At 43.1% G+C, this 27,842-nt stretch overlaps 1 protein-coding gene across 1 annotated transcript; it reads left to right on the top strand.

Annotated features, from left to right (window-relative positions):
• Positions 1 to 26,640, top strand: CCDC187 (coiled-coil domain containing 187). Its single transcript, XM_039561988.1, has 21 exons — positions 1 to 125; positions 449 to 1,158; positions 1,523 to 1,614; positions 1,694 to 2,373; positions 2,815 to 2,914; positions 7,546 to 7,721; positions 13,264 to 13,361; positions 13,745 to 13,855; positions 14,154 to 14,257; positions 14,780 to 14,910; positions 15,404 to 15,525; positions 15,649 to 15,836; positions 16,556 to 16,643; positions 17,408 to 17,628; positions 19,709 to 19,892; positions 20,080 to 20,248; positions 20,987 to 23,334; positions 23,984 to 24,325; positions 24,669 to 24,815; positions 25,253 to 25,378; positions 25,661 to 26,640. Exons 2-21 carry the CDS (start codon positions 481 to 483, stop codon positions 25,844 to 25,846), a joined length of 6,291 nt encoding a protein of 2,096 aa, XP_039417922.1. The 5' UTR covers positions 1 to 125; positions 449 to 480; the 3' UTR covers positions 25,847 to 26,640.
• Positions 26,641 to 27,842: the final 1,202 nt, after the last annotated feature.

Below are 27,842 nucleotides of genomic sequence, written 5' to 3'. Positions count from 1 at the left end.
GAATCTACCTGGTGTTTCTGCATGGAGAGAAGGTCAGAAGTTGGCTAGAAGGCTGCTGGGTCCACCCCCTCCATTTCCACATTTGAGGAGCAGACCTGGAGAGCAGAGCACAGCAAAGACCTTTGGTATAGCTGCCCCTCTACAGCACTGGTTGTTTTGGCACACAAACTAAAACAGGGGTTTTTAAACCTAATTGAAAAAAGCTTTCCAGGCCCTTCTGAGCACCTTTCTTTAATGGCTCCTGCAAAAAAAAATGGCCACTGCAACTTCACCTTTCACCTTTACAGATTTATCTTCTCCCTTGAATATCCCAGATTTTACAACAGACATGTGCAAATAGTCCTCAGAGCTGCAGTAGGAAGCAGGTTGGGAGATGCACACTGTAGACACAGGAATTGTCACTCTCTGAAGTAATTACATCATTGTTGTTTCCAAATCTTTCCCACAGAACCTTTGGAAAGAGGTCGAGGACTTGGGGCAATGCCAGCAATGGAAAGCAGCTCCGGAGTAAAGGGAAATGAACCTGTGGGGAAGAGCCCTGGATTCCAAAGCTCTGTGGTTGCTCCCAGCAAGGCTGGAAGGGGCAGCAGTGCACCAGCAGGGGATGCAAACCAAGCACTCAGAAACCTTCTCTTGCAAAGCCAGTCCTGTGAGGAACACAGACTAATCAGGCTCCCCAGAGATGCTGTGAAACAGCAATCTCTAGGGATCCATTCTCCTTCACCAGGACTTTGGGGCATTCCCTCTGCCTTCAGTGGGGAAGGGATACAACCTTCATTAGTGAAAGATGGAGCCAAACCCAGCACCTCAGGAAGCTGCAGCAGAGGAAAAAGTGCATCTCCTCAGAGACAGAAAGGGTCTGAGAAAGAAAACCTTAAGCAACCTTCAAAGAGGAGGGGAAACCTTAAAAAACCTCACCCCTACAGCCCTGAGAGCGTTCGGGAATTTATGTACCGAAAAAAGGCAGAAAGAAAGAAGAAACTCCTCGAAGAGAAAAAGTCTTCGGTGCAGGCTGCAGAGATGAGGAAGAAGAGGTTACAAGAAGTGTACAGGAAGCAAAAAGAAGCTATTGGGAAGAAATCATGTCCTGATGAGATGCACAAATCCATTGGGAAAACAGGTTCTGCCAAAGGAAATCCTCAGTGTGAACTTGAGCCTGTGAGTCCTAAGGAGTGGCAGATTGAACCCCCTCCAATCTTGATCAGTGCAGCACCATGTAGGACATGAAACACTTCATACAAATGCTTTGAAGTGCCAGGGAGAAAAAGTTTTATCTAGAAAAATAGAGCAATTAGCTTATAATTATGGCATAAACTGCTGGGCTCATTAGTAGGGCTGGAACCCTTGACTTCGGGCTAAAACCCTGGAAATCTCCATTGCCTGAGTGAAAAAAACAGGTTGGCTGTGTGGTGTGAGCAGTTTTCCTGTTACATGAGCCAATTATTAAGGGGAATAAAAGCCAAATATTACCCTTCTGTTGCCAGCTGTTTAGTGCTTACACTGATGGGCTCTTCTCTTTCAGGAGCAAACCAGTGGGGGAATCCTGGAAACGAGTTTCATGGCCTGGATGGATGAAACATCCTCTCCTCTATCACCTAAAGATCACAGAGGCAGGTACTCAAAAGGCATCCTAGAAAGCATCTTTCTCAGCTCACACTGCAGACATACTCCTCTCTTTTGTTTCTTTTGACAGGAATCAACTCCTAGAAACAGCTCAATCACCTAAAAAAGGGGAGGCATCAGGTCCTGCAGCACCACTGGAATCCCAGTGCTGGTTTCTCAGTCCTCTGAAATGTGAAGACTTGAGGGACTGCTCTCCCCCAGCTCTGCATTCATCTCCTCTGAGCTTTTCTGCTCCTCAGAAAGATGCAAAACTTTCCTCCAAGGACTCATCTTTTGGACTTTCTCCACACAGAAGCAAGCAGGATCAAGTGAGAACCATTCATAGTCTGTCCAAGGAACTTGCAGAAAAGATTGACATGGCAAGGGAGAGGCTGAGTGCAGCAAGCTGGGTTAAAGGCTCTGCTGACAAACAATCAACAGGCACAACTCTGGACCTCTACAGTGAGCCTCCTTCTGCCCGAGAACCTGAGACTTCCAGGGATGAGCAAGACAGGACAATGACTGTACAAATGCTTCTGGACACCACAGATCCTGATGTGCTACATGAGGCATCCCATAGGGAATGTCATGGACTGGGCAGGATTGGCCTGGTGGGCAGCACTGAGGGAGCAACAGCCGTGGACAGACAGAAGGAAATGCCAACTCCTTTGCCTGGTGGGAATGCTGAGAGGGAAGAATTGCCCTGGATCACTCATAGTGCAGGACAGAGGCACCACAGCTCTGCAGGAGACCTGAGGAACACATTGCAAGGTAAATCCTTTTGACGTGACACAGCAGGGATGCTCAGGTGCCACTGCCCAGGTCTTCCAAAGCTACAAGCAGGGGTTAGGCTTCATCTCCCCTTGGCTATTTATTGGAAGTGTTGTGTCTTGGAAAATCCCTGAGCAGTGGCTCTCCTAGGTTTTCCTTTCCTCCCCTCTCCTTGCACCTGTGAAAGTACATCTCTTAATTTTATCAGTGGCTTTGCCATCAAGTTTGGACACGTCACTTCACCTTCTGGTGCCTAGGCTTTACCAGAAGTAAAAGAATTATAAACTTAACCCCACGTAGTTAAAAACCTGTGAATAAGAAGAGCTGTATGGAGGTGAAGTGCTCACACGTAAGTAGGCAGCGAATAGATGCCAAAGCTTGGGCCATTTCATTTCTATGAAGACCATATTTATTAAATGTCTTCATTTGTCTTTTAAAAAGGTTTCCCTGTGCATAAGGGCTCCAAGGTGGACGTAAGTCTGTGGCATGAAAAGCCAATAACCAGCCCAGCCTCTCCAGCTCACAGATTCCCCGCTAGAAGGTAAACAAAGCCAGATATTTTATTCTCTGCTAAATGCGCCTCATGCACATGTATTTAAAATAAGGAGCACCAATTCAGCTTGGAGCCAGACTCAGGGCAGTGGGTCTTCTAGGCTTCACTTCCCTCTCATTGCATCTGTGAAATGACATTTCATAATTTTATCTGTGGCTTTGCCACTGATTTTGGACACATCACTTCCCCTTCTGCTGCCTAGGTTTTTCCACAAGTAAGAAAGGAAATGTAAACCCAACCCCATGTAGCTGGAAAACTGGGAATAACAGAGCTGGATATATTATCCACTGCTAAATGTGCTACACAGACTTAAAATAAATAGCGGGGATGGTGAGTTCCCCGGGGCTGGTGGATCCCCAGGAGCAGTCGGTGGATCCCGGGTCCGGTGTGTTCCTTAGGAGCAGTGGTTTCCCCGGGTCCGGTCGGTGGATCCCGGGTCCGGTGTGTTCCTTAGGAGCAGTGGTTTCCCCGGGTCCGGTCGGTGGATCCCGGGTCCGGTGTGTTCCTTAGGAGCAGTGGTTTCCCCGGGTCCGGTCGGTGGATCCCGGGTCCGGTGTGTTCCTTAGGAGCAGTGGTTTCCCCGGGTCCGGTCGGTGGATCCCGGGTCCCGTGGGTTCCCGGGAGCAGTGGTTTCCCCGGGAATGGTGGATCCCGGGAGCGGCGGATCCCCGGGTCCGGTCGGTGGACCCCGGCTCCGGTGATGCCCCGGGCGCGCTGCCATGCCGCTCTCTCGCCACCGGAGGGCGGCGGTAGCCGCGGGCACGGAGCGAGCGCCCGGGTAAAGCTGCCCCGGCCTCCTTCGGGCGGGGAATAATTACAAGATTAATTTCGTGTGATTGCTTTCACTCGCTTTGCTGCCACTAAAAGTGGGTGAAGGATTCCCGTCACTGCAGCTCTGTGGGTTGTGTGCGTGCCGAGCAACACCTGCTCACACACAGCACCTTTCCTTGGACAGCACACGTGTGATATTGTGGAAAATTGGTTTGGGAACAGGAAACTTGTAGAAACAAGGATTACGTTAATGTAGGTTGTTGTCAGCCTACGTTAATTAAATATTTAATGGAGAGAGCAGTCGAGAGAAACCCCTTTGAATTTGGCCTGACTTAGAGAGCAAACTGCCCCAGGTGGGTCTTCTCTGGTGACAGGGGGACCATGAAGGGACAAACATTAACTGCAGGTCAGAGTGTGTCTGTGCCCAGCCACAGAGAAGGACAAAGCCAGAGTCCCCACAGAGGCCACACGACTTTGCAGAGACGTCTTCCCCAAGAGAATAAATCCCCTGAGCCCTGGAAGATTAAATGTGACCTGGACAGGCATTACCAAAGAAAGGACCTATGTGCAGCAAACTGGCCTGCACGTCCCCGGTGTCCCGCTCAGAGACAAGGATGAGGAGTTGGTGCTGTGGGGTCCTGCCCAGGCAGGAACAGTCTGGCTCTGCTCCATGGGCACTCTGATGGTGCTTGGGAATGAGCTGGCTGTGCCAAACTACCTGCAGCTAAACTTCTCTAATGGGAAAAGGAGTGTTTTTTCTCTTTTTAACGGAAGGTGGGATATTAGGCCCAGCATTCTTTTCAAGAAGATTGTTTACAGCTTTACAGCGCAAAGCAAACATGAGGAAAATGAAAATTGGAAAGGTAAGTCCAGACAGATGAGCTTACCAAAGTTATGAGGAGTAATTACTGGAATTACTGAGAGTTAAACCCCTGTTCTTTGTGCACAACCACCACACTCACAAAGGCTGGGCTGATTTCTGCTCCGAGAGATCAGTTGCAAGGATTATGGAGCTGTTCTGTCACAGAAAATGGCAAATGTATAAAACATGAGCGCTGGGCACTGAGAGTGTGCAGTAGAGAGTCAGAGCTGTGTCTGCACTGAACCTTGGGGAGCACAGCCCAGCAGCCGTGGGGTCCATCACTCTTGTCCTGACACAACCCAAATTCACAGGAATGGATGGTAGGTGCAGGACCCCCTGGGCCCAACAGGAACAGCCCCCCCCAGCTGTAAGGGACAAGCATCAAACCAAGGAGAAATAAGACAGATTGCACTGATCTGCTGAACAATGCAATTACTGAGAAAGCAAAGCAGCCGGAGTCAAAAAGTCCTCAGAGCATCACTGAAAAAACACCAATAAAACCTCTCAAACAATAAATCACAACCCTCTTGCAAGTGTTGCTTCAAAAGATGAGGAGAGCTACTTGCAGATAAAATATCGCTGTATTTAGAGATTAGAAGTGGAAAGTGTGGCTGTATTGTGAATGACTCCAAACTCATCTCCTGGTGGGCTGAGGGCTCCCTGTGATGCAGCAGCAGTGACAGTGAGGGGACAACATAAAGGAAAGACCACCCCATGCCTAACCCTTCCTTAGCTACTGGTAAAGGAGATAATTAATACAAAGGCTCAGAGTAAAAGCCTGTCTTTTGTCCTCAGCTTTTATTTGCATATAATCTAGAGTCTAATTTTGCACCTCTGCTGAAGCTTGGACACTCCTGAAGTTGATCTGGTATCAACTGATTCACTACAGATCAGATCAGACAGAAAGCCACCTGACAAAGGAGCACCAGGGTGCTCTAAGGAGGTGACTGACGAACTTTGCAGGGCCAGAATTTCTCCTGCTCCAGAACATTTGCACTGTGAGTGCATGCATTCTCTGTGGGGAGTGTTAGCAAGCAGTGAAGGGAGCCTGTCTCTTGACTTGCACACAAAACTTCACAGGCTGTGCTAACAGGAGGGGTCAGTGCTGTGTTCTCGGTCTTGTAAACCTGTTTCTGTAGAGCTCTCATTGATGTAGCTGGAGCTGGGTTAGAAAATGTGATGGTAAAAGCAGCTGAGTTGGGTCTGTGCTCTGACTTCCACTGCTAAGGAGTTAGGAGTCCACATTTGACTACAACAGACCAAGAGTTGTCTCTCTCAAGACCTGATCTGAACAAAGCCACCTGTTAAAACTGACTGTGTGCCGCCCTCATTCACAAATACAAAGCACCCAGCGCTCCAAACTCAGTGCTCTTGAGCATGACCTTCTCCACAGCCAGTTTCAACAGCACAGTTTGCTGTTTACATGTTTAATTATAGCCCTGAAAACAGCGGCTCATGTTCATGCACGAAATCCCGCAGGTGCCTGTTTCCATAAGAAATGTTCCCATTTCATGCCTGGCTGCTCTGCCATCCGCAGGGGCGGCTGGCGGAGATTTGTTGCTGATGCAAATCACTCACTGATGGGAATTCTCCAAACCGCCAGAAAATGTGCGGGCAATTCCATCTTATTTTGTTTCAGTTACCTTTATAAGTGGCTACATTCTCAAGAGTCAAAAAAATCATACCATTTTTGCTGTAAGTTCAGATTTGAAAGTGCTCTGGGTGGCCTGAAGGGCAGAGGGTGATGGCTGGAGAGTCACCTGTTGGATCACAGCTCTGCCTCCTCCTGTGGACCCAGCAACACCTTCTCTTTTGTGCAAACCCAAAGAGCCTCATCTGGCAGTTGTGGTGGTTTATGCAGAGCTGGTTGTGTCTGGAGGGCAGGCATTGCTGTGTAAACCCAGTATTTTCTGTAGAATCTGCATTGATTTCCACCAATGCCCTTGCCAGGACACAGACCCAAAGAGAAGTAGGCATTTCCCAAGAGCCAGAGAAAACAATGCCTAAACAACCATCACAACACAAATGCAGAGACAAAACTCAGCACATTTAATCAATGAATATTACAACTGCTTTTTAAGAAATCCCTGTTTCCTCTGTTCTTTCTCTCTCATCCACCTTTGCTCCCACTTTCTGAAGACTACATCCAAGACGCGTTAGTGGAAGCTGTACTAATCGTTTTAGCAGTTTCTGGGTCATGAAAAACAAAGAAAAGCTTATTAATGAGAAAAATGAAATAAGATTTCCCTAAGCTGATTGCCGATAAAAAAAAAAAATTCCACATTCATTTTTCTGTATAAAAAAGAAAACATCTGTCACCATTTCAGTGTCTCAGTGCTCCCGCATGTGGTTCAGCTGAGGCTTGATCAATAAATGCCCATTTTCACACCTTCTTTCTTAATCTTTTTAGTTAAGCTCAGATAGTTACAGACCAAAACAAAGTAAAATCAATTAGCTGAGGTCTTCGTCTGCGGGACTTGGTGCTGACATTGTTTTGAAATATTAAAACATATTTATCACTCCCAGATTTTAGCTGGGCCAGAGTCATGCTCAGCACAAGTCCCAGAAACACTGGAACAGAGCTCAGTACTTTGTGTTTCTAAACAGATTTCTTTGCCAAGGTTCAGAGCTGGATTGTGCAACCAAGTCCCAACAATGGCACAGATTGTACAATGCAGCCCTCATAAATTAAGCTTCCACACTGCAAGGTTGTTGTTTCTGTTTGCCACCAGCTTGAAAAATACCCAGCTCTTTCAGAGCAGTAATTAGAGTAGGTAACAATGATTGCTGTTAGCTTTCCTGACAGCATCAAGGTACAAGACAGGAGATTTTGTACGTTGGCAGGTATGACTTCTCAGGGAGCCTTTTGTTTCCATTTAACAAAACGTAACAGTTCTGTTCAAATGAAAGAACTTTTGTTTTTTAGTTCAAAAGATTGCTTTATACACATCTCAAAAACTTAGCAATTGTTGTTACCTTGACACAGCCCGCAGGGAGAACTCACAGCACGGAGGGATCACTATGGATGTGAGACTACTTTGAAAGTTCAGAACCAAGAGGAAATGGCCAACCAGCCTCGTGGAGAGAACCTGAGGATCTGGGACAGCCTGAGCTTCCAGCCCTCTGCCACTCTGAGCACTGACGGCTTTGAGCAGGACTTGGGTAAGGTGGCATCTCCCAGAGGGACACTCAGTGCCCTCCCAAGGTACTTCTTGTGCTGTGGCAATAGAATGAACAGTCCCTCAGTGCAACAGAATTCTTGCTAATGGCTCTGGCTAGGGCTGAAAAATCTTCTGGGGTGAGGGGCAATTTCAAATAGATGGTTCTGTTCCAGATTTTGAAGGTTAAAAAAGGGTACATGAAAAATTGTCCTCTCAACATTCATGTACAATCTAAGAGATTATATGAAATTATTACTAAAATTGCGTGAAATGCAATAGAAACTCTTTGCCTTTTCCATGCTGTCCTGTCACAGGTGTGAATTCAGCTCACAGTGACAGCTACAGATGGAACAAACCCCATTTAGCTCAGAGACATTTCCAGCACCTCCCAGCATCATCTGAAGGTCTGGGAGCCTTACAATCAATTCTTCATAATTATCCCATCTGAGCAGTGTGGGATATTGTCCTCCTTGGACAGCAAGAGACATCAAGACACAGGACGTGGGCAGGATGCAGGGGGAGCGGAGGGATGTGCTGCAGGGTGCTCAGGGCTGGCCAGGGTGCAGGACATCGCCACTTCTGCCCGGAGCAAAGGTTTGCACGGAAACAAGGGGAAGTTTGTGGCCGAAAGGGTTAAAAGCCAACCAGTAGCGTGCGACCGCTCTGTCTGAAGAGATCTCTGCCTGCTCCCACCAAACAGGAGCAGATGGTGCATTGTTTTAAGGGCTTTTCCCAGACAAAAGAACAAGATCAGATAACCTTTCCTCAAAGAGGGTACTTACAAAAAGCCTTTGCTCTTATTAAGGATTCTTCATTGTTTTCCTCACAATATTTTATACATAATATTGGATTTTGGGGTGGTGGAGAAGCCAGCATTGTTCACTGTGCTTCTCCCTACCCCCAGGGACCTCAGACGATTGGGCATCTCAGACGATTGGGCAGCAAGGCTGTTGTCTGAAGTGTTTTTCCCTAAGCGAAAGACAACCTATTTATTTACTATTAATAACTAAGGGCCCCAATTCTGCAAGACCCATCCATCCACTATTCACCACAGAAACAACAGGAGCTGCTACCTCGTGTCTCTGCCAGGAGAAACCTTCCCCTTCCCTGAGTATTTGCAGGAGCTGGGAAGTATTTGCTGGATTGGGAAGCAGCACTCCCACCACGGCCCTGCTGCTGCACAGGTGGCACAGAAGTGTCGTGGTGGACACAATGTGGGTTTGAAATATGGGTCACAAGTGGGTCTGTCACCACCCTGAGCAGGGACGGGGCATTCAGGCTCGAGGCTGCATTGTCTGCTCGGAGGCATCGCCCAGCAGTTTGGCTCTGTCCTTTCACAGGACACAGAAGTCACCGTGCACACGCAGCATAATGAGGTGTAATTCTACAACTGCTGCCAAATGCACGTATTTACCTTCCAGAGGGACACACGTCACCTGACCACCCACTGCTGTGTCAAAGAAAGATTTTCTGTAGTGGACATACTTGGCAAAATAACAAAATTCATTTTAAACATCTTAAAGCAGACAGAAGAAGATATTCACAAAATATTTGTGTCTGTTTACTGCCTGGGGTAAGACAGTGAACTTGTCCTGAATTGTTGAATTTTCTTTTTACACACAGCCAGTATAAAATCCAGAATTGCAAATCCTATAAGCACGTGCTGTGGTGAACAAAAACTGTCTCCACAGGTAGCACTGGGAACTATTTCACATTGCTTTTATATGAATTTCTCATCAGTTTAGGCACAAAACTTGGTATAACCAATGAGCTGATAAGGAAGAGATTTGTATATTACACCAGTGTGTAAAATCTTTCTGTCATTCCTGCCAAACCAGGTCTCTCCCACAGGGAGCTGAGGAGGTGAGCTATACTTTCCTTGCTATTTCAGCTGGTCCTCTGAATACAGCCCACAGTACCCAAATTTCTGTATTTCTATTAAATAAATAGTTTGATTATTTCAAAAAAATACACCACTTTGCCTGTGCCCCTTCCTACAATCTAGGGAATGGTCTTTGAGCCAGACTGGACTGAATGAGCCAGAAGTCTCATTTCATCAGACCAGACTTTTTGTTTCCTTTTTTTTTTTTTTTTGTATTTCAGAGATAGCAAAATTTAAGCTCAAATTAATTGTTAAAAAAGTATTTTCTAAATGTTGAAGCTTAAGCATGGTGACTGCTTCAGAGTAATTTGCATTAGGAAAGTGAATTTAATTTTTCCCACTGTTCTTAAAATGCAGAATTTTAACCTGAACTACAAGGGAAATATATTTACATGTATCATCTTTCCCCTAAAGTGCTGATTGACATATTTTCTCCTATCACTAGAGGGAGCTGCCTTCTTGCTTCTGGAAGAGGGAGAAATTATTAAATTAGTGGAATCAGCACAGAAGTGTATCAGCATGGCTTCAGCTAATTGTGGTCTGATGGAGAGCATTGAGCTAAGGCAGTTCTTCGTGTTCCCTCCCAAATCCTAGGCTGTGTTTTGTATTTCCCACAGCTCCAGTGAGCTCCAGTCTCCCTTCCAGCACCTCTGGAATTGTCTGCAATGATGGTGTCATTGACTGAGAGAGTTTAGAATAATTGATGAGGAACAGAAGGAGCATTCCACGGAAATTCAGGATTCTGGTTAGGTCCAGGTTCAGGCCCAGCTCTGTTGCTATCCTGAGCCAAGAGCTGTCCTGCAGCTCCGTGTGAGAAGGGGCAGCAGCAGGGTGAGGCACTGCCACGTGCTGCAACATCTGGCTGGAAGCTGAACTCGGGCCAGCCCTCTACACCAGAGGATTTATATAAACACAAAATATGCAGAGCACAGGAGCAGCACAGGCCATATTAATCCCCTTGTTTGGTAAGCAGCCACTCTTCAGTGGCAAGTGGGATACCAGACGTGTTTAGAGAGGAGAGAAGGACCTGATTCAGCAGCTGTGGAAATACAGATTCTCCGAGGTTCTCCAGAGTGCAGATCAGCCCATGGATTTCCTGGGGGAACAGGCAGAGCCTTCACATTTCAAGTCTCTTGCTTGGGGATCGCTCTTGGCTCACAGGTCTTGCTGAAGAAGGGCCAAACTGCCTGTGCTGCATTTCTCATCTGTGATCAGGAGTTACCAAAGCTCTTTTCTTCCCCCCTTTTACCTGTCATCATTGCAACTCCTTTCCTGCACACTGAGTGCTGAAATCCTGGGTGGGATTTCACCTTACCTGAAGAGCATCCTGAAATAATAAAGCAATTGAGCTAACACAGGAATTTTGGACAGGGGAAGGACTGCCTGAATGGGGGCAAATGGGGAAATTCCTTCTGGATCTGCTGCTCCACTCCACAGCAGCATTTCAGGACAATTTACACCCCATATTCATACACCTCCAGCAATAATGCAGCCAAAGTTGTGCTTACAGCTAAAGTTGCAAGTATGTATTTTTATAATAACTGGGTTGGTCTGATTGCTGACATGGGCAGAAAGAGAAAAAGCTGTCCTTGAGTAAAGCAGCAGTAAATGCTTCTGCCTTGCTTCAAGTGATTAGAAAAATGAGACTTTTAGCCTGGCTTTTTTAATTATATGTCAGGGAGATTCTACAGGGCTTTGCTGAGATTCTGCAGGTGCAGCGGAAAGTGATTTAATAAATAGCATTTTTTTCACAAGGCTGAGTGTATGCACATTGAAGCTATCTGGGTAGGCAGTAAATGCCATTCATCATCACCTAAAAGGACGTGAAGTTTAGCCAGATGGTATTTTCTTTAATGCACAATGTTGCAACACAAGAAATGCATCTGGAAATAGCCACAATTAGGAAAATTACGTTCAAAAGGAAGGAAAAGAGATCAGAGCAAACTTTTTAATCACTTTGAGGTCAGTAACACTGGTTGGGCTTTGGGCAGAACAACAGCATTGTTCAGTTTGAGGCACAGCTTGAAAATATTTGTTAGGTTTTAAATTATATCCTAATACATGATCATATTTCTCACTGGCCCAGATATTAGTATTAAAAGCTACTCAGACAACTTAGCTTGTAACTCTTTTTTATAGAATGACCTTATTTGTTAGTATTGAAGGAGCTTTTGAAAGTGTTATCTGTGGACCCACGGAAGAATTGTTCACTCGTCTTTTTCTTCTATGATATTGCTTAAAACCACTAATAAAACTCCCCTGCACTAAAACCAGCTCTTTCATCCACTCCATTGCACAAAATTGCACAAAATCATCTCTAGTAACTATCAGCATTAAAGAGCCTGATGCAGTCCTCAAAATTAGAAAGATTGGCTAAAATCAAAAAGCTTTTTGTAAGGGTGAACCCATAATTTGGCATGTCTAGATAATTTAGTATGATTTTGCCTTTTCAAACCACCCTTCAAAACCAGGAAATGCCCATTACAAAAATAAAGGGTGAGATTTCCATCCAGTCTCTTGACTCTGAAAAGGAGGGGGTTAAGAGAAGCCTCCTATAGTACCACTGTAGGAGGAAAGTGAAATCTGCAATCAAGCTGTTTACAAAAACTGAGCAGCATTCTAATAGAAAATCTGCACCAGGCTCAAAGATTTAATATTTTATTTCACTCACACCCACATAAACACAAAACCCATCCTGGCATGCAAACAAGCCCACATCTTTGCTCCTTCTGTGTTAAAGACCCTTCAGTCTGCAAAGCAAAAACAAACTCTGCATGTCATGGGCTTATCCTGCACCATGGGGTAATTTGGATTCAGGTGACCTGGATAGAGATTTTATCTCGAGTTTCCAAGCCAAACCTATTTCTATTTATGACACACACTTCAATTCTTTTATGACTCTGGTTGCTGTGACAGTGGCACAGCACAGAATAAACACACAACCTGTTTGCATAAGCTGAGCAATTCATCTGAGAAGCTCAAGCAGCCAAGAACATTTCGCTGGTAAACATAATATCAGCTGCACTGTCACACAGGCAGGGGAGGTACAATGAGGAAGTAGCAGTGAAATAAGTGCACCTGGAACAGGAAGGAAAATATCCCCACTCAAAAATGAAAGCTTTTTTCCAGGGGTTTGTGTCCTCCTGTGACAAAAGAGAAGAACCAGCCTGCATCCCAAAACAGATGGAGGGGACACGCAGGATGCTGCTCAAGTTCCCAAAGAAGTGACTTTTGTCACTTGGGAAACCTTGTCACAAGGTTGGGAAGTTTTTCTTTTGTACCCAGTGGTTCTGATCCTGTTAGTGCAGCAAAGGAGAAGTGGGACCAAGAGTGACAATAACCCACACTCTGAAATTCAGGCTTAGAACAGGAATTGTTCCTCACTCCTTCTCTCTCCTGGCATGGACCCTCAAGTCCTGCCTCTTCCCAATACTTGCAGGACTTTATGCTCACACATTTCCTGACAGGGTGCAGGACTGGCATTTCCCTTCTACACTTATAACAGAAGAAGTAAATGTATGCAGAGAAGTTATTTCAGGAATAAAGGCAGATGTCAGATTAGGGAGGCTTCCAAAAATAGGCCCAGGGAGGATTTGAAAGGAAAATGCCGTTAGGAACAATGTACACATTCCCATTGTGATGGTCCCCTAAACTCCTGCAGGTGAGGGAGACCTTGGCCACCCAGAGCTGGAAGAAAAACACAGGAGCCATCTGGACATTTTGAGGCAAACCTCCCTACTACTGGCTCACAAACTGAAGGTCAGTGGGAAACCTGTGTAAGGAGCAAAGGGAATTCCAGTCCTGCTCTCCCAGGTAAAAAGGTGCTCCCTATCCCCAGATTCGGGTGTGCTTAGGCCATAATCATTTGGCATCAGCTGATCTAAGTCAGGTTTATAACCCCATGGACTATAAAGGTGAGGTGCCATCCCTAGTTTGCTGTTTGGAGACCTCAGTATAGCTCTGGTGGGTAAGGAGATGTTGCTGTACTGCAGCCAAAGCAGCATTTGTGCTTCTTGCCCAGGGCAGCAGGATGTGACAGAAACTGGCTGTGCAGCTCCTGTCCTGCCCTTTGCCCCCCAGCTCTCAGGTGTTGTGTCACCTGGTTAAAGATATCATTTATAATGTGTCATTTCCTAACACAGCTTCATCAGCTCCAGCAGAAACAGCAGCTTATGGTGCTGAGGGAGAAAGCAAAGCAAGAGGTTCAGGAAAGCCACAGGTTTTTGAGGGACCTGCTGCAGCACAATTCAGAGGTAAGTCATGATTTCAGATCCTGTGTCAACACCTCTAGGCCTCAACTCTCATGAGAGCAGTTCTGAATGCGCAGCAATTTGTGAGCTGTTGTTCCACCTTACCTTCATATACCCACACAGTTTTCTCCCTGGGAGTAGTATCCAGCCCATTAATTAATCCAGCTCTTTAGGAACTGTTGGCATAGGAAAAGCATTATCTACAACCAGGTGCTTCCCCAAGAAGATGAGGAAAAAAAGGCTTAAATGTCATGCCTTTCAAATAGATCACTGAGGTGTATGACAATTTCTGTGTGTGCAGGAGATCAGGAATTCCAGAGGCAGTGATCCTTCTGTGACAAGAGTGTACCACGCAGAGCAGACACAGAGAGGACACTGGTTGGAAGGTGACCTTGCTGCTGCCAGGTACAGGAGGCAGGGTACAGCGAGGCACTCCAAGGGTTGGCCTGTGGTTTGCCTATGTGAATATTTTGGGGCATTAAAATAATTCCAATATAGTCTTTTTACTGTGATTTATGCCCAAACTACAGTATTAACGCTTTTGCAATGTTTTGGGAGATTTTGTATTTTTTAAAAAGTAGGAACCCCTCTGAAACGTGTGAAAAGTATCATTTTCTTCATTTTGCTTTACCATCATATCATTGATGTGAATTAGAATATTGTCTGTGCACTTTTTTATGTTAATTTAAAGTGGTATAAAGACATGAGAATTGGTTCCAGGGTCTTATTGATGCAATTACCAGAAAGGCACCTTTGCACAGGTAAAACTTTCAGTATCACATAAAAATGAGCGGCATTCTTGAGGGACTTTGAAAAAGGTTTGAAAAAGATTCAGTCTTTGTCACAGAGGACTTGGCTGTGAAAGCTAGGAATTGAAATTGTATCTCTGACTGCAATAAGAAAGCATTTCCTTTTTCTTACCTTCAGTAATCAAGAGATGGGTTCACTGAGACACTCTGCATTGAAGATAGAAAGAGAGCACAGTCCAGTGGATCCTATAATAGTGGGAGAAAGAAAACCTCGAGGAGGAGGTTCATATTGCTCAGTGCTTCAAGGAGGTGAACATGAAGCTTAAGGATTTGGTGATATTGAGAAAATGCCCCATTTAACCTGGTCTGGAACACAATTTTCTAATTAATTTTGAAAATTTTGACCTAAATACTTATGTTTATTGTGCTTATTTAAACCACGGCCATGTTCCTCTGCACTCGTGGCCCTTCTAAGAAAATCATGTTGGGAGCTGAGAGTTATTTACCCTATTGATGGGCCTACTCTTTAATTTTTACCTGTTAATCAAGATTTGACTTATATGGAAGTTTATTGTCCATACCTTGCTCCTGACAGTGAACACCTGTGGAGTGGCTCCTCTGGCTCCTGCTGAGAGCAGTGCACGTGCCCAGCTGACAAGTATTTGCCAAAGGCACCTTGAGTTCAGGAATGGATGTTAACTTGTACTGTGGGAGTCATTTTTTGGGTCTCTTTTTTTCATTCTGTTTCAAATATTTTATTTTTGGTGATGTTAATTCTTTGCCTTGGGATCCCTGCCAGCAGATCACAGGCAGTCACTGCACAGCCACCACGCCTTGAGTCTGTTGTCACCTCAGGTGAATCTCTCCCACGGGGAGACCTGGGACTCTGGAGAGAGCAGTGGCCAGGCCAGCTCCAACAGCCAGGTAACACCAGCTCTCGAAATAGTCTGAAGGGCGTTTCTTTCTCTGGGTTGGTGGGTTTTTTTGGTTTTAGCCCCTCTATCAAACTGTTCACCCAATGACACCAGTGCTCTGCTCTGTCCCCAGTGGAGCGCAGCTGTTCCACACTTCGGAGGCTCCAGCACCTTCCATGGTTCCAGCCTGGCTGTGGTGGAGCAGTGCCTGAGGGGAGAGGAGCTGCGGGCTCGGCACCAGGCAGTGCTCCTGCGGCTCCGGAGAAAGGCTCTGCGGGACAGGGCCAGGGCCGAGCTGGCCTGGCTGGGCCACCGGAGACGGTGAGGGGCACGGGGGGCAGCACCGGCAGAGGCCTGCTCGGCCAGGACAGGTTTTCCTCCTTTCAGGGGAAGACAACAAATGTAAAATCTTCTTAAGAAGCAAGTAGCAAGTAAAACATGAAGAGACGAAAGGAGCCTGCATGGTTTTAGTGTCTCCAGAGCAGGGTTGAGCTTCTACTGCAGCTTCCTCTGGGGTTGTTGTGTGAGGCACCAACTGGCTGAGGTGCCCACAGGGATGGATGGTGAGGGGTGTCCCTCAGCACTGACCGGGATGACGTGCCCGCAGGGATGGACAGTGAGTGTGTCCCTCAGCGCTGACCGGGATGAGGTGCCCTCAGGGATGGACAGTGAGTGTGTCCCTCAGCGCTGACCAGGCTGAGGTGCCCTCAGGGATGGACAGTGAGTGTGTCCCTCAGCACTGACCGGGATGAGGTGCCCGCAGGGATGGACAGTGAGTGTGTCCCTCAGCACTGACTGGGCTTAGACACTGTGTGGAAGCCCCCAGGGGAGGCTGTCTCTCCCCAGAGCTCAGGAGACTCCGGTTGCTTCAGGAGCGGTCCAGGCACCAAAGAGTGGTGAGGCACCCTCTGAGTGTATCGGAACTTTCTGCAGAGCCTTCCATACCTATAGCTGCTTTGAGAGGAGCTTTGCTCCCATCCCTGGTGTAAATTCAAGGTGTTTAATTATCTGACTGTGATTCTCATCCTTCTGATCTCCAGTGTTCTGGAAAACCTGCAGGATAGTACTGGAGCCTCTGCTGTGGCAGCAAAGCAGCACAAAATCCTGACGGAGCTGAAACGGGAGCAGGTAATGCTGCAGCGAGAGGAGCTGGGATTCATCTCATATCCACAGGGAGGATGCAGCACAGGGAGGTGTCTGGAGCTGCTGGATCAAGTGGGGTTTGCGTTTAAAAAAAATTAAAAATCACTTTGCATCCATTATTCTGCATGTTTCCTACATTCATTGAGGTGGGTTTTGTGCCAAAGTCAGCAGTCTGTATATCTTGGATAAAAGAAAACATCTTTTTTTTTCTTCTGCTACCTCAGTGTTATTGTGGATTTTTCTATTTATGCCATAACAAACAGGTCGTATAATGTAGGTTTCCACTGATTTATGCTTGTGATGTTGAAATATATTAAATTAATCTGACAGCTAATTTTATAGTCTCAGTTATTCCACTATGCAGGGTTCATAATTACACTTGGTAGTCAGAAAATTTCTGTCCTGCTCCTTATGTAGTGCAAACCTCTCCTTTAAGTAAAGGAATTCCTTGTGTGAACTACAAGCACCCTGTAGTTTTGAATGATCTGAAGACAATTCATTTTTAAAGGTCTCAGCTCTTGACACCCCATCAAAATATCCCTTTACCTGTCATCAGTTTTCACAGGTGAAACCCCAGGTGAAAAATAAAACTGCAAATTCTTTTATAAAAAGGAAGAAACCTACATATTGAATTTTCAGGGTATTTTGGGATTAATAGTGCCCTATGTTAAGAAACATTATGCATATTTTTAAGTAGATCTCTGTTTTCTTAACTCTGTTATGCTCCTTTCTTTCTCTGCTTTGTGTAGGCAGAAATCCAGAACCTGCAAAACATCCACAAGGCAGCCCATCGAGAAAGGAAGCTTTTGTTAAAGCAGCAGAGAGAAATCTTAATGATGCAGCATTCAACAGCACAACTCCAGGAAAAGCTGCACACTTTGGCTGGGAAGCAAGAGGCTACAAAGTCACAGTCAGGGAGTAAAGAGAGTTGTGTCCAGCTAAAGAATAAGCAGAGCAAGAAATATGAGGGGTAAGTAAAACCTTTCCCAGTGATTGCTGAAGATAAGACCCAGTCCAGGGGAGAAGATGGAGACAGGTATGTCCTAGATAGTTGTGTGAGCTTTAGATATTCCAAAGAGGGAATTTACGATGATAAATTTTGAAAACTTCTGTGTTCAAGCAGTTGATAAATCAAGTTCACTGCTTATCATTCTGTCCCAAATGGTGAGTTCCTCAGGGCACCTTTAATGATGCCACACAACTGCTAATGATAGTTCATGTTTTCATGGTGGCTTTTAACTACAAACCCAAACCACTTTGCAACTATACATTAATTAGGCTTCACAATACCCATATGGAATGAGTAGAAATGTATTGATTTAATTGGTGAAATTCACTCCTTTGTCATCGTCTGGCTCTGAGCCTCTGTGTCACTCAGCCCCTCAGAGCATATTTGTGCTTCACTGAGGATTCAGCCACAGAAGGATTTTGTAAGACGTAGGGCTAAATTTTCTGCTTAAACTGAAGCATGGAGGTGTCATGTAAAATGCCCACAGTGAGATATAGTTCAGGAGTTTAGTCAGACTGAGAAATCACCATCCTCCTGTTCCCCAGGAGCTGTATCCCCTGCATCCCTGTCTGCTTTCCACAGGGCTGGAGGAGCTGAGCAGTGTGAATGAGAACCCCACCGTATCCACTCTGCTCAGAACAAAAACCTGGTTTGCTTCAGGAAGAGAAAAAGCAGTTAAAGACAATATATTTATCTATATGAATTAAAACCCCCTTTCATTCAGTGTTACCCAGAGCTTTAGCAGGATGGTGAGTCAGGTTCGTGCATTTACTTAAGTCCCCACAGGGAAAGGCTTTCAAATAAATCCCTGCATGGAACTGATCTATAATTCATGGTGTTATTGATTACAAGTCAGAGAAATCTTTAAAAGGTTTCTTGGCTCTGCTTTCACTTCTTATTACTGACAAGGCTGCTCATAGGAGAACAGGGAATATTGGTGTCAGTCTGGAGCAGCCAGGGGCTGGTGGAACTCAAATGTACCCAAATTCTGGCTGGTTGTCCATAGATCTCTGTCCTGTGTAGGAGTGCAGAGTGGTAGTTATGCTATTTATCCACCTGCATGGATGTGTTCATATTTTATACTGATCAGGAACCAAGTTAATAAGCAGGGCTGTAAGGGGATGGAAAGGATTGGGAAATACTTTTAAAACTAAAAGCAAGTGAAATAATAAATTACCAACATGCAGAAAAAGCTGCTGGTTTGGGGTTCTGTTACTGAATGTTGAATACTAGAAATAAGGGATACAGAAACTTGTGGTTATTGTAAATGTACAAACTTTTAACTAAGAATTGGGGATATATATTCTGAATTAGGATATTTATTTTGAAGTCCTTAAACATCAGCGGTGGGGAATACTACATAGGTCTCCTTTAAAGACAAAAAATAAAAACCTTTAAAAAGTATTAATAGGAATGAAAGTAAAAACAAGTCAGAAAACCAAAGAAACCTACTTTTTTTTTTTTTTCTGGACAGAATAACTTACTCAACTGTCTATTTTAGAACTGTACCTCTAATGGAAAATCCTGAGTATGAATAATGTTGCCTTGTGCTTCTGCAGTAAGAGGAAAGTTCAAATTCACCATCACAATCAGTATCTGATGTCCCAAATGTCCATAAAGTTGTGATGCAATATTTAAAGTGAAAAATTTAATGAAAACTATTGAAATCTGATGTGCTATAATTGATTGGAAATTAAGAAGGCAAACAGGTTCAAAGCTTGACCCTGGTTTTGCTTTTTAAGTGCTGATGATTTTTACAGTTTCCTCCTATTCTTGTCTATGCAGTTTAGAAAACTGATTATATAAAATACAGGATCAAGTGAGAGGGAGAAGAATGGAGAAATAAATACTCTATTCAGAGTGTTTCTGGCTTTACTCATTTGCTGCTTTGAAAACGTGTATGTGAACAGTCTAGAGATAGTCATGGCAAATCCATAGGAAATCAATAAAGGTACAAATTAAATGCTTCTGGTTGTGCTTGACTAACTTGGAAACACAAAACCAACTCCCAGTCATTAATTCCTTGTCTAACTGTTTACAGCTTTTCTACTGAGAGCAAGGAGTTACTGGTAGAACACCAGAAAAAACTGGAGGAGTCCCCAGGTTTGGAGCAGTCCCTTAGTGCTCAGGATAACATTTTCTTACCTCTGGAACCTACAAATTCAGCTGGAATGGAACCTATAGCCACACTCATTACAGCAGAAGACAAAAAGGGTGCATTTCTGGTAAGGATCACCTCTGGAATTACATTAATGCCTAAAGAAAGCGTATCCCAGGTTATATTTGCCTTAAGATAAGACCAACACAAGACTCATTTGGCAGTTTTAGGAAGTCAAAATAAGCCTTGTGTGTTGGTTATGTGCACTTTTTCCTTAAGACATTAACTCTGTCTCCTAAATATTTATATTCTAGGAACCTGTGCTGGAGGAAAAGGCACTTCTTTCAAACCCAAACACTGATCCTAAAGAAAATGAAGATATTAATCCATATGGCAGCAAGTACCCAGTGAAAGGCCTGGGGATCCTTCCTACTTGGTGTAACTTATGCCTGGTTCAGGCAGAAAATACTCTTGAAGGAACAGGTCAATCATATTTAATGCTATTATGTCCAATCTGTTTCAACCACTTCAATCAAACTTTAATCCAGACAGAAAGAGAGACAATCTTCTCATTTATTACCAAAGTGTCTTGCTCACTATAGCCAATGTATAAATCACTGCTGGGCAAGATGGTGGGGATGTCTCGGAGGTTTATTAAGAGAGATGATTATACTGCTTCCCCAGAACAAAATCATAACTTACTCTGATTGTGTCATTAACAATTTACCCTCTTTTGAGGCAGTTTTTCAAGAATTTAAGGATGTTCTTTTTAAAAGAACATAGATCACTTGAAGATAGACTTGGACAGGACATGCTGGAGTTATTTTTGTTTCCAGGTTTTATCCTCAGTTCATATTTCTTACTCTCAGTAGGACAGGTAAAAAATAAAACTGTCTGTTTATATATGAGTCAGTTATATCATTTACATAGTTCTGGGTATGCATAATCTCTGTAATATAAATATTTACATATTGTGGCAATATTTCCTGTTTCTGTCATTTTTCTAATGAATCGTCTTTCTGCATTTCATGGAATCATAGAATATCTTGATTTGGAAGGGACCCACAAGGATCATAAAGTCCAACTCCTAATTTACTCCTAGATATCATAGTGAGGAGCACTATAGATTTTCGTATCCCAAGTGATATATCAGCAACCTCTTCTATAAAATATTTTTTATAAAATGATGATTTTAAAAACAAATTCTTTTAAATGTTCCAGTTAAAGAAGTGGAAGTGCTTGTCTCTTCTGAGATCCATCAGGTGGATGCCAGTCAATGTTTGAAGCATTTGGACCATATTTCTCATGAAGCTTCTGATGAAGAACTAAATTTAAAAGCGTTTTCTGAAGGATTAACTTCCACTGAATCATCATCCAAGTCAAACAACTTCTTTTTGAAATGTGAAAGTGCCAAATCAGGCTCTTCACCCCCAGCATTTCAGAAAGTGTCTGCAGTCGACATCTCGAACCGTTCCATTTCAGACCTGGTATTAGAGCTGAAACATGGAGAGGACACAGATGTCAGTGTCCCAGAAGAGTTTGTCTGTGACAGTGGGGATATGTTTGCTAATCTCTCAGAAGATATGCCAATAGCAATAAGCAATGGAAAGGAGACATCACCGAGTGACAAACACAATGAGCGTGGGCTGCCTGAAGATGACAGAACTGAGACTTCATCCCTCTCTCAGAAATACCCTGGAGATGCATTGGATTGTGGCTGCACTGATCACTTGCTTTCCTTCATTCCAGCAGATGAAGCAAATGCCTCCAGAACTGAGTCAGCACATTCCTCCCAGTCTGAAAACCCTTCTGAGGGAACGGCTGAGCCACATCGGGGTGTCTCACAAAGCTGCAGCAGAAACAAACCCTGTTCTCAGGAGATCCCAAAACTGAGGAATGATGCAGCTGCCAGCCCTTCATGCACTGATGCAACCTCCACTAGTGATAAGGGTCTCCCTCCAACTGATGAGGATATCTTGTCGGAAATACTTTGTCCTCTGGATGAAGTATTGTCCTCTGGAAGTGCTGACTTGCCATCCTCTAACAAAAAGGATTTGTCATTTCCAAGTGAAGATCTTCCTCCTCCCCCTTTAGGTGCAGATGCAATGAAAAATGGTGATCCTGCCTCTGGCACGGATGATTTCCCATCTCCACCGGAACAAATGACAGGCTCAGAGTCTAGTCAGGGCCTGGGTGAAGATTTATCACTGAAAATGGATGCATTACCCCCATTACCTGATAACATTGTGCCTGAAGAATTTCCCCTGCTCAGTATAGACACAAGTGGTTCTTTTTCAACTCAGGATGGTTGTCTCTCAGAACAATCTACATTTCCAGCCCTTTCCAGCTGTCTATCAGAACATCAGCATGGAAAACAGGAGATGCCTTTGCAGCATTTGGAGTTTCTGCCTGTGTCAAATACAGATTCTTCTGGTGGCAGTAAAAGTCCTGAATTCCCAATGAAACAATGCAAAACGTATGTAAAGCTGCCCAGTGCTGAGGAGGACAGTGACGACCCATTATCATCATTTGAAATTGGGGACAGAGTGTTGGTAAAGCAGAGCCAGCCTGGAACTCTGATGTTCAAAGGCCAGACTCATTTTGGCAGTGGCCATTGGGCTGGTGTTGCACTGGACAAAGCTGAAGGTGACAATGCTGGAACTTATGAAGGGGTGAAGTATTTTGAGTGTGCTCAGCACTGTGGGGTTTTTGTCAGATCTGATGAGATTTCACACCTGTTGGGGGCTAACAAAAATAGTTCCAGTTATATGGGGGATGAAGAAGACTCCGACTCCTTCTATGATGATGATAACTCCCTCAAAGGAGACTGCAAATGTTCTGAAGATGTTGAGCAGAGAATGAAGTTTGCAGAGGAGAAAGCAGAAGACACAAACAGTGCAGGAGGTTCAGAAGTGAAAGAAAACCAATCTAGGTTACACAGTGCCTTGCTGTCTAGAAAAAGGCAAAAGTTTCCCCATTCCAACCAGTGTAACTGTAATGAATTCCTCTGTCAAAATAACTTAATGTGCTTGGGATCAGATAACGAAAAAACAGAACTGGCACAAATAAAACAAAGGATATTTGCAGATGCTCTTTCAAAGAAAAGCAAGACAGATGAGGTAAACACAAGCAAAAATATTTGTTGCTTGCTAGAGGATCAGAAAAGAATTAAACTTGCTGATGATATTGCAAGTGAACTCAGTAAAAAACTTCTGTTTGACATTTTAATTGCATTTTCTGAAACAGCTCAACACAAATATAAAAGTGCCTTTGAAAAAGACATGATGAATTATAGCCAAGGCCTAAAGCAAGAAGACAATCAGAAAGTGTTTCTCCTCAAAGAAAATTTAGTTGCAGCTTTATCTGAACCATCGGCAAAGGTTTCTGATGTTTCACTGGGTGATTTTGATACGCTTTGCATTCATGGTTGTCACACAGTAACAGACAGAATTGTAACTAAATTCATAGACGATGCAGTTAAAGAATATAAGAAGATTAAAAGAAAACACAGATCAAAAGCAGACAAGGTACTTCATTTATCTCCAGAACTTTCTCCAACCACTATGCCTGTAAGTACAGTAGGAATGTTTTTATTTCAAGTGTTGCCCCTGAAGCTGGGTCTACAGAGGCAAAAATTTGTGTGGCCCAGTTTTTCATCATCCATATAAATTATATCATGTGGATGTTAGGAACCAGATTGCTCAGTTCATGTGACCCATTCCTCACTCAGGGCATTATCCTGTAGCCAATGGATAGCACGTGTATTGTCCAAACAAAGAAAATGTGGCTTCTTTATTGGAATTCGTCAGTTGTCAAAACTGATAAATCTGCAAAGACTTCAATTTTTATGAACTTCAGAGCAAAACTGAACCCTTGTCAGCTCATCTGCCTGACTCCTTTCTAGCCCCTGGCTGTGAGAAAATTGCTTTGAGGGTGGTGGTGGGGAGAGCAGTTCCACATTTAAAGCAAAAATGTTGCAAATGACAAAAATTTTCATGGAACTCCAGAACTGTAATTCTTTCTAATTCTGAACTCTGCCAAATACAGTTAAAATAGGTTTGGGGTTTTTTTAATAATACATCAGTAAGCCTTTCTTTGAGCCCATGAATAAGATGGTTTTAAGTGTAACCTTGATCAGTTGCTAATAATCTCAATACCTCTAAAAATTGTGGGGAAATATGGAATATGTCATCTGGCTTTTCTTTGTCTCTCTTGAAGCTCCTTTTAAAAATCCTTGATGCTGGTGTTTTTGGAAGCTCTGAAGATTTTGATCAGCCTAATTCTGACCAAAATGTGCTGGTGAGACAAACACAAAAGCAATACTTGTACAAATTAGACCAGTGGCACTCAGCTCCTTGGAAGAAAACTGTGGAAGTTCCTCTTGTGATACCACATAACAGTTCTTATTATAAGAATTTGTCTGCATATGCTGTGGAAGAATTATGGACCCCAGAGAACATAAATTCAAATTTCAGGAACATCAATGTGCCAAAGTACTTTGAATATAATGATCTCCCAGGGAATGATTTGGAAGTGGAAAGCAAGAGGATGTATAATCAGGTATTTTTAAATCACTAACTGTTAATTAATGCTTCTAGTGTTCTGTAGGCTGACTCATATTAGCTAATATTTAATATTATTCCAGCTGCTAACATTAAATATAGCTAAAGGGACACTGAAAGCTACTACCAGGAGTATTTTGCAGTTTGCTGCAGAATAATTCCAGTTGAATAAATGTCCTTGCAGAGAATCCAGACTCTTGCCACTGTTCCACCATAAGACCTTGGACACCTGACCCACTGTCTGGTTTGGGTCTGTTCAGGAAAAGCCAAGTTCCATGGAATGCTGTAGACCAGTAATTTCTAGGTCTCCTGACTTCAATGTCCTGCTGAGTTTGTTACAGGTTATATTTGATTTGAGCTGTGAGTTGCTGCGTGCAGAAGTTCAAGTGACTGCAAAGACAAATATGTTCCCATGGATGAAAAAAAATGTGGGATCCCACTGTTCCAGAAGGCATCTCTGCAAAAGGACGGATGTTAGTGATGTCAAGGTACGTTCTGGCAGTGTAAAGTAAAGGAACAAGAATCAGTGAAAAGAGCAGACACTGCAATGGCAAAAAGAAATGTGAGATTTGGGAGGATTATGGCAGTGTAACTGAGGTGATGGGAGAAGAAAACAGCATTACTCTGAAATGCCTGAATAAACACAAGACTGAGCTAATTAGTGAAAATATTCCCTATGTGTGGAGTTAAGAATGGGAATGGGCCTTTAAACTCTCCTAATTATGACTAATTTGTATGTAACCTCTAAAGTAATATTATGATTAAAATGTGTTTGGTGGCCAGTATTGATCAGCTACCTCTAGATCAGTCCCCTAAACTTTGGGATGTTTCTGCACTTAAAGCTGGATTTTCACACTGGCACCTGTCACTCATCTGGAGTGACTTCCTATGAGGAGAATTCTTTTCAGCCTTCTTTATTTTGTAGATGTTTGTTCAGGGTGAAATTAATAAAATAATGAACTTGGAAAAGAATGACTTAGAAATGAAAAGAAAATTCCTAAATATGACCAAGTATGGAAACTGTAAGAGAGACAGAGTGGACCTTATTCTGGTAAGCAGACTTTCCAGTGGGGATTTGTTTATTTCCTCTGGATTTAAACTAGAAATTCTCATCCTTTTGTGAGAATCACATCTTCTTAAATTAACTTCAGAACTTCAAATTAGCACCTTCCTTTTATTGAATTAATAACCCAGTATTTCCAGTTCTTGTGAGTGGTTTAAATTAAATAAATTAATGATGCATGTATAAAGTTGTTGGATTAGGTGCAGTGTCTCAATAGTTTTGTGAACCTCTTATCCTTGAAGTCAAAATTCCTTTCATGTTATATTTTAGATTCAGGAGCTCCACAAGGAAGAATCTCAGTGGACTTCCTATGGTGATGATGAATTCACAGTGAAGATGAGGATGACTGAAGCCATATTTGATAGCTTGATCCTTGACACAATCAGAGTTCTTAATAAGATTTATCTGAAAAAAGCCTGTTTTAAAGGGGACTGTGCACCATCTTTTTTCTTTTAATATACTGTGGAACTGGTTAAAAGGAGCCTGGAGATGGCTTCAGAGAAGGTGGCACATGGAATGGCAGGACCTAGAGCCAGGCATTCAGGTTAAGTACCTACAACTTTATGTAAATGAGACAAAATACTGATGTAATGCACTTTAAACTGGAGGCTTTTCTATCAGCACCTTCAGTTCCTGCCAATTAGATATGTGCCTGTAATTGGGTTATTTATCATGCAGTGCACGTGAGCCTGTTGAATTTATACAACATCCAAATGTGGGGTGCTGAGAATGTACTTTAATAGACAAAACAGAGGAAATCAATACTCCTTTTGTATTGGCAAAACTGGAAAAATCAACATTTTAACAAGGAAATGGAAGCATTTCCTCAATATGGTAGTTGTTCACTGTTAATTGCTGTGGTCCCACCTATTTTGCACTGAGAAGACCAAATTTTTGTTAGTTCTTTTTAAAATAAATACCGTGCAAATATTTCTTATGGGAATTCAGAAAGTGTTCATTATTGAATAATTGATTGAAAAGAGATCAGATTTTTTCCAGTCCCATTCATTCAGGGTGTCTTTCAAATAAAATTAAAATCAGGATAAATAAAGATATAAATTATATATAAACTTAAGATTTAAAAATACAATACTTAAAATCTGATTGGTGGAATAGAAAGACATTTTATGTTTGTATTTTTAAGTACTGCTGGCTTAGTTGGTTTTGTACGTGTTTTCTGAATAAACAAAATAAGCCATCTGTATGATATTTTATTTATTTTCACTGAAATCAATTAGAATTGCAGGTTATATTGTACACACTGCTCTTCTCAGCAGTGAATGGGTGCACTTTTGTTTTGCTGGGTACATTAAACCCTCCTCTGCTTGTTGCCATATGAACAGAAATAAAAAGGCAACTTCTGCCCCCAGCACATTTAACTGGTGATCTTATCCTATAGACTATTTTCATGTCTCTAGTGGTACATTTCCTTGTCTCTGACTCATTGATTAGTTAATCCACATAAGTGACTTGTTTTCTTGTTGTCAATTTATAGCAGAATTTAACTCTTTTTTTTTTTTTTTTTTCCTCCTGGCTTTCCAGAGTGTTGGATACAATAACAAATCTATATATTGCAGTAGTCTGGTTTTTCAATTTATTCTCACTCCGGTTTTGCAGCAGCAGCAGCCTCCTTCTGTTTGGAGTGAAAGCTATTAAAAAATATCACTTAGATATGAATAAATAGCTGAAGGAGTTGTTTGATTTCAGCCTTATGTTACACCTGAGGCAGAGACCCATCACATTTGCAATGAGGAGTGTGAGTGAAGCCTGAACTCTCACACACTGCTCTGCAGGGAAGGACACAGCTATAAAGTATCTCCTGCTGATGAGAATAAAAAGTGTGTACACAGAACATGTCAGACATGTTTAATATCCCCCACCATTCTGTGTTCAAAACCTGAGATTCTGGCACCCAGATATATTGACCTGTTCACTTGGTGGCAAGGCTTCAATATCAAGATTACTCTCCTTCAAGGTCTAATATTTTGTTTGCCTTGGGTTTGATCAATATTAACCTCCTGGGTCAATAAATCTTGATACTAGCCTCAAGAGGAGTCATTATCTTTCATAGAAAATGATTACTTCTCAGTTAAACCCTACATTTAATTCTCCTGTAATCCATCTCTTTCATCTTCATACATTTAACAATTCTTCTGAATAAAATGTGCTCTAAAATATCTTAGGCACTGCAGATTTTAAAAATCCTAATTAGCAGCTGCTTCAAGATTTTTCAGTTCTTGGAAGCTGTTGGGCTCTGCTATTGTAACCATCTATTTTGTTGCTTGCTGTATCGAGGAAAAATAGAGACAGAAAACCCCAAAGCTGGGCTGTGATATGAGAAACCGTTTTGGTTGTAGCTGTGGATATGGATCAAAAGATATGTCTGAACCACTTCAGATACTAATGGTCAAATAAAGGAAAGGATCGGGAAAAGGCAAAAGTGGCAGAATTT

This window comes from Corvus cornix, chromosome 17 (assembly GCF_000738735.6).
Source record: "Corvus cornix cornix isolate S_Up_H32 chromosome 17, ASM73873v5, whole genome shotgun sequence".
Taxonomy (NCBI): domain Eukaryota; kingdom Metazoa; phylum Chordata; class Aves; order Passeriformes; family Corvidae; genus Corvus; species Corvus cornix.
This window is presented reverse-complemented; position numbering and strand designations above follow the sequence as displayed.